Raw genomic sequence first — 5,900 nt, 5'->3', positions numbered from 1 at the left:
CCACCGCTAATCGAAAGAAAGCCCGGTGTGGGCCCCAGGCCGGGACAGGGATGGACCCTGCCAGACAGACAGACAGAGCTGACTCGGAGCAGGGACGTTTGTTACCAGGAAGAAAAGGTGTGACACCGAGAGTACTCGGTCTCCAGGACACACGCCCTGACGTGTCTGCACCTCACCAGCGCGTCGGCAGCGAGAGGCGAGACCAGCAGAGCAGAAGGGGAGGCAGCGGGGCCCATCGGTGGAGACGGCAGGCAGAAAAGCAGCAAGTAGTGACGTGGACACAGAACCACAAATCAGTGAGAGAAAGACAGGCGGCCACACTTGAGCAGACACAGCACAAGAAGGACATCCGAGCAGCCAGCCGACACCGAGCAGGTGCTCAGCCTCCTTAGTCACTAGGGCAGACAGGTAAAGCCTCAGAGAGGCGTCAGCCCACAGGCCAGCACGGCCAGAATGGGGAAGACAGGACAACAGCGCGGCCGACACGGGGAGGGAGTGGGCCGCCGAGCCCACCGCGGGGCTGGGACACGCAGGTCCTCGACCCGGCCTCCGCGCCTCCGGGCCGCGCCGCCCTCCCCGCCCCTCGGGTCCCCGCTCCCCCGGTCCCCTCTCCCGGCTCCCCCGGTCCCCGCTCCCAGTCCCCCGGCTCCCCCAGTTCCCCGGTCCCCCGGCTCCCCCCGGCTCCCAATGCCCAGCCCCCGGCTCCCCGTCCCCCGGCCCCGGCTCCCCAGGTCCCGGCCCCGGTCTGACTGGCTCCCCGGTCCCCCCGGCCCCGGCTCCCCGGGCTCGCGGTCCGCCCCCGGGCTCCCGCGGTCCCCCAACCGGTCCCGCCCCCGGGCTCCCGCAGTCCCGCCCCCCGCTCCCGCGGATCCGCCCCCAGCTCCCCGGTGCCCCGGTCCCCGTCCACCGGCTCCCCCGCCCCCCGGCTCCCGCGGCCCCGCCCCCCGGCTCCCGCGGTCCCGCCCCCGCCCGGGTTCCGCGCGCCCGGGGCGTGTCCTCGGGCGGAAGGCGAAGGCGCACTTCCGGCGGCGGGGCGAGCGGCGGCGCCCATGGCGGGGTGAGCGGCGGCGGCCAGCGGGGCGGGGTGCGCACGGGTCGCTGGTCCGCGGGCGCAGGTCCTGGCCCGGACGCGGGCGGCCCGGCGAGGTGACAGGCTGCGAACACGACGCCAAGAGCCGCGACGCTCCGAGGAGCGACGGCGGGCAGGAGCTGCGAGGGTCTCGGCGAGAGGACGGGGCGGAGGCGAGGCCTGTGCGGGGCACCGCGGGCGGGAGGCTGGCGCGGGGCTCCGGGAAAGGGGGGCCGCTGCGGCCGACCCCGGGGCGTGGGACGTGGGCTGGCGCTGGCGGGGGTCAGCCGCCCAGATCCGGTCCCCGGCCCCGAGCGCTGAGGTTGGCTCCGGCGCCCAGCACCGCTCTACCCGCTTCCCGAGAGACCCCCCCGGCCTTCAGAGGTTCCCGAGCTACTGCCTCCCCATCCTGTCAGCATCTCTGCTGGAGGGGCTTTGGCCCGTTGCCGAGGGGAGAGCGATAGCTTTTTCTCATCAGAACAAATGGATTAGAACCTATTTTGTAGGTCTGAGAGTTCAGGGAGGGGAGGAATGGGTCGCTCCTGGCTGTCCACAGACTGTTGGGAACCCGATTTTGCCAAAGACGTGGAAATGGCCTTTCACCTGTTCACGCGGGCTGGCTTCGTTGTGTTAGGAAGTGCGCAGCTCAGGCTCTGCTAGCCCTATGCTCGGGGACTAAGCAAGGCAAGGACCTGTCCTGTGAGCTTGTCCCCGTCTGGCAGAGCCCTGTGGAAATTGGCGCCAGGCGAGAGAACGGTAGTGAGCACTGGTACCCAGTATTAGGAAGGCTTGGTGGCTGCCAGCAGGGTGACTGACGTCTCCATCCTGTGTCCTCACATGGCCATCCCTAGTGTCCTAAGCTCCTCTTATAAGGGCACTAGTCCCAGTGGATCAGGGCCTCATTTTAACTTAAATACCTCTTTAAAGACCAGTCACATTTTGAGGTTCTGGGGGTTAGGACTTCAACATACAAATTTGGGGAAGCTACAGGTCGGCCCATAATACCTGCACTCTGGCCGTGGTCTTAAGTTGCCTCCCCTTTGGGGCCTCCCTGCCTCATCTCTATGAATGCCCAGGTTGCACCAAGGGCTCTGCCCTGAGCTCGTGACCTGTGGATCTATGTGATGCCAGCCTGCCTGCTCCCTTTCTCATCAGGTCCTGGAAGCTGGTGTGTGCCCTTCGGTGTCAAAGCTTGCACACTGCTGGCAGTCACTACAAGGCTAGGACCGGTGCCGAGCACCTGTGGCTGACGCGGCACCTGAAAGACCCGTTTGTGAAGGCTGCGAAGCTGGAGAGCTATCGGTGTCGAAGTGCCTTCAAGCTTCTGGAGGTGGACGAGAAACACCGGATCCTACGGCCTGGCCTCCGGGTGTTAGACTGTGGGGCGGCTCCTGGTGCATGGAGCCAGGTGTCCGTGCAGCGAGTCAACGCTGCAGGCACAGGTGGGGCCTCCTGCTGCTCTTAGGGCCACTCTGGACGTGAGCCAGCTGCCCTCCGCCAGAGGACACGGAGGGGTTGAGCAATTTTCTGAAGGCACAGGTGTCTCAATTGCTTGCTTAGTAGTAATAATAAAAATAGGACACTGGCATTTTCAAAATGAAAGACAAGGGAGAAAGGTGTAATGAAAATTTCAACCACCTCAAATGATACCACATTAACGAGCACATTAATAGTGGTTTGCGTCCTTGGAGAATTTGTTTTCGCACACGTAACTGCCATACACACTTTCTTTTCAAAATGCTTTCATCCAGTCTTGCTGACTTAGAGCCTTGACGGAGCTCCTTTTTCACTTCCTGGTCTGTTGACATCTTTCCCTGACAGTACTGCTGACTCGCCCTGGAGGCGTCCAGGTCCCGGAGCCTGAAGCGCTGGGTGTCCTCGAGGTCCTGCTGGGGCTCCAGGTTCTCCATGCTGGCTAAACCCGAGGGACTCAGCTTTTCTTTTGTGTGTGATGGTTTTGTCAGAGGTTCTCTATGTAAAAATGTTTCCCCTGATTAATACACGGATAAACCCACCATCCACAGGACTAAGACGACCTCGCCCTCTTAGTCAGCGGCGCAGCGCTCCGGTGTCTCACCTGGGCTGCTTTCAGGTCTCTGGCCGGTGAGCCTAGTGCCGTGGCGGGTGTCCTTACCACCTACATTTCCTGCTGTAAAGTCAGGGTACTGCACGCACTAGTATTATGTGACATGTGACAGTTTACAAAGCTCTCTCCCACCTTGGAATGGGGACATTTGTGCCATTTTCCTAATGAGAAGTTTGAGGTTGTGTTCAGTGACCTGAAATTGCGGACCTGGGACCGCTCCTCCACTGGTTCATTCATCAGCCCGTTCATGGCTGGGATGCCTCAGGGGCTTGAGAACAGCTTAATTTTTTTTTAGCTCTAATATTTATAGGCCGAGTGGATGAATTTGTGTCAGAAATGTAAGTTCTTTTGCCATTACTGAATCTATCCATAGACATTATAACAGCTGATTTCAGTGGTTTCTGTTCCCCTAAAGTGGCAGAAGCAAATTGTGTGGATAAAATGACCTAGTTTCTTTTTCTCCCAGAAGTTGCAAAATTACAGCCAGAGCCATTCGCCTTTACTGGACACCTCCCGAGGCAACGTATGAGATGCTGAAGAGCACAGGCGCGTGAAGTGAGATCGGATGTTGCACTTAACAGCTGAAAATTGAGAGTTTTGGCCTTTTAAATATTACTCTGCAAAATGCCTAGACTTCTAATCTTTACATAGAAATGAAACACCCATTTCCCTCCTCGCCCTGCAAAACACCCTTTTTACTAAATAGACCGAACTAGCAAATCCGTGGCTTATCCCTGACACATGAGCAGAGCAAAAGCCCTCAACGCAGGGAAGTGATGCAGAGAGGGGCTGCCAGGGCTTGTGCAGAGGGGGACTCTGAATGTGGGTGCAGCCTGAGAGGAGGGGGAGGTAGACTCAGTCGTGCAGACATAAAGTCTTGCTTTAGGTAAGGTGAAACTGACATCTTTTAGTTCATGATTGGTATCACTCAACTACGAGCAAGGCAGCAGTTTTTGGACCTTATCTTGCATCTGGCCTTTCTCTCGTCTCGGCTTGTCTCTAAGTTTCTCCATGGAAAGAAATTGGATTAGGCTGCAAGAGTGGATTTGTTGATTTAATCCAGAGGCACTGTATAAACTAGTGCATCATTTTCTCCTTTATCAAAAAGACCGCTCAGAGATGAGATTCCTCAGGGAAAGCAGCCTCGGGGAACAATGTGAAGTCAGAGTCAAGTCCCAGGTTTGCCTTTCGCTCTGGGACAGTCACTTTGCTGCTCTTCTGGGCTGGTTCCCTCAGCTGTAGGGGACAGGACCACCACTGCCCCACCGTGTGCTCTTACAGGATGTATAGAAAGTGCAAAAAGACCTGTGTACACATTATTTGCACATGGGCTCTTCTCCGTGGTCCTCTATTACTTTGTTGCATGTATTTTTGTGAGAAAATTCAGGGTGTAAATAACTCACTCACCATTTCTTCCTTAGAGCCCAGCACTCCTGTAGGCTTTGTGCTCGGGGTAGACCTTCTTCACATATCACCCCTGGAAGGAGCAACTTTTCTGTGCCCTGCTAATGTGACTGACCCGGGAACCTTCCAGAGAATCCAAGAACTGCTTCCTGGTGGGAGAGCAGATGTGATTCTGAGTGACATGGCACCCAACGCTACAGGGATCCGGGGCCTTGATCATGACAGGATCATTGGCCTGTGCTTGTCCCTGCTGGACATGGCTCCCCACATCCTGCACCCTGGGGGAACATTCCTTTGTAAAACCTGGGCTGGGAGTCAAAGCCATCGGTTGCAGAAGAGACTGACAGAGGAATTCCAGAACACAAGGATAGTGAAACCTGAAGCCAGCAGGAAAGAATCATCAGAGGTGTACCTCTTGGCCACACAATACCGAAGAGCTGTGAAAGACTGAGGTTTCTTCTGGCACCTCTGGTCCTCGTCACTGCAGATGTAGGCTGCATGCTTTCCTGAAGTGTGGCGGGGGAAGGCCCAGCTAGATCTGTGATGCATCAGGCGGGACAATTGGGGGGGGCTTTTTTTAAACCAAAAGATGGGACAAAACTCTATTTAGTGACCATGATAGATGATAATAAACAGACTGAGGGAAGGATAAAAATGATTGCACTGAAGCACAGCTGGAGATACACCTCGAGTCACTTGCTTATCTTACCAGACTGAGCTAATTACAGAGAACAGCTTTCCACCATTGCCCCAAGGACACAACACACAGGTTTCCAGTTCTTATAGGCTACATAGTATAATGTAGAAAAATCTGAAATTTCAATCTAGGGATTAATTTCCATCTCTGGTGAATGATTTGGAAACATCCATACTTCTAGCAGTGAGAATTCCCAGGGCAATTAGGGAAGACGTGGTATGAATTTATGCGTGGGGCGGTGCGCTTTGTCTTTTGCTGGAAATGCACGTTGCTATACTTCAGGCTCCTTAGACCGTAAAGGTAATTGCCCAAGCAAGCAGTGGTGTGGTGTGTTCATTTATTCCCTTTCACTCTTCCAGGAGCTTGGTGCAGCTTTATAAGACAGTATAGACTGTTATCTTGAGGGGTTTTTATGCAAGTTTTTTTTTTTTTTTTAAATGACTGGTTTCCTCAAAGCCATTTCCTGGAGGCATGCTCATCCCTCCAGAAGAGTTTATTAACTGTAACGCTGATTGAATCCCAAGGAGCAGTAGGGGAAAAGATACCCCAGAGCTTCCATCAGGGTCCTAGGGCTTAGTTCATCTGCCCGAAGTAGACTGCAGGCTGGTTTTTTCCGGCTGCACTCACTTAAGTCCAGAGAACCC

General features: G+C 55.8%; 1 protein-coding gene across 1 annotated transcript; it reads left to right on the top strand.

The window, feature by feature from the left end:
• Positions 1 to 967: 967 nt before the first annotated feature.
• On the top strand, positions 968 to 5,572 carry MRM2 (mitochondrial rRNA methyltransferase 2). The gene is made up of 3 exons (XM_039879604.1): positions 968 to 1,057; positions 2,225 to 2,511; positions 4,577 to 5,572. The coding sequence occupies exons 1-3, from the start codon at positions 1,050 to 1,052 to the stop codon at positions 5,008 to 5,010; spliced, it is 729 nt and encodes a 242-aa protein (XP_039735538.1). The 5' UTR covers positions 968 to 1,049; the 3' UTR covers positions 5,011 to 5,572.
• The last annotated feature ends 328 nt before the right edge of the window (positions 5,573 to 5,900 follow it).

This window comes from Pteropus medius, unplaced genomic scaffold (genome assembly GCF_902729225.1).
Source record: "Pteropus medius unplaced genomic scaffold, Ma_sr-lr_union100, whole genome shotgun sequence".
Classification (NCBI taxonomy): domain Eukaryota; kingdom Metazoa; phylum Chordata; class Mammalia; order Chiroptera; family Pteropodidae; genus Pteropus; species Pteropus medius.
The sequence above is the reverse complement of the archived record's forward strand: the minus strand, read 5'-3'. Positions and strand labels throughout refer to the sequence as shown.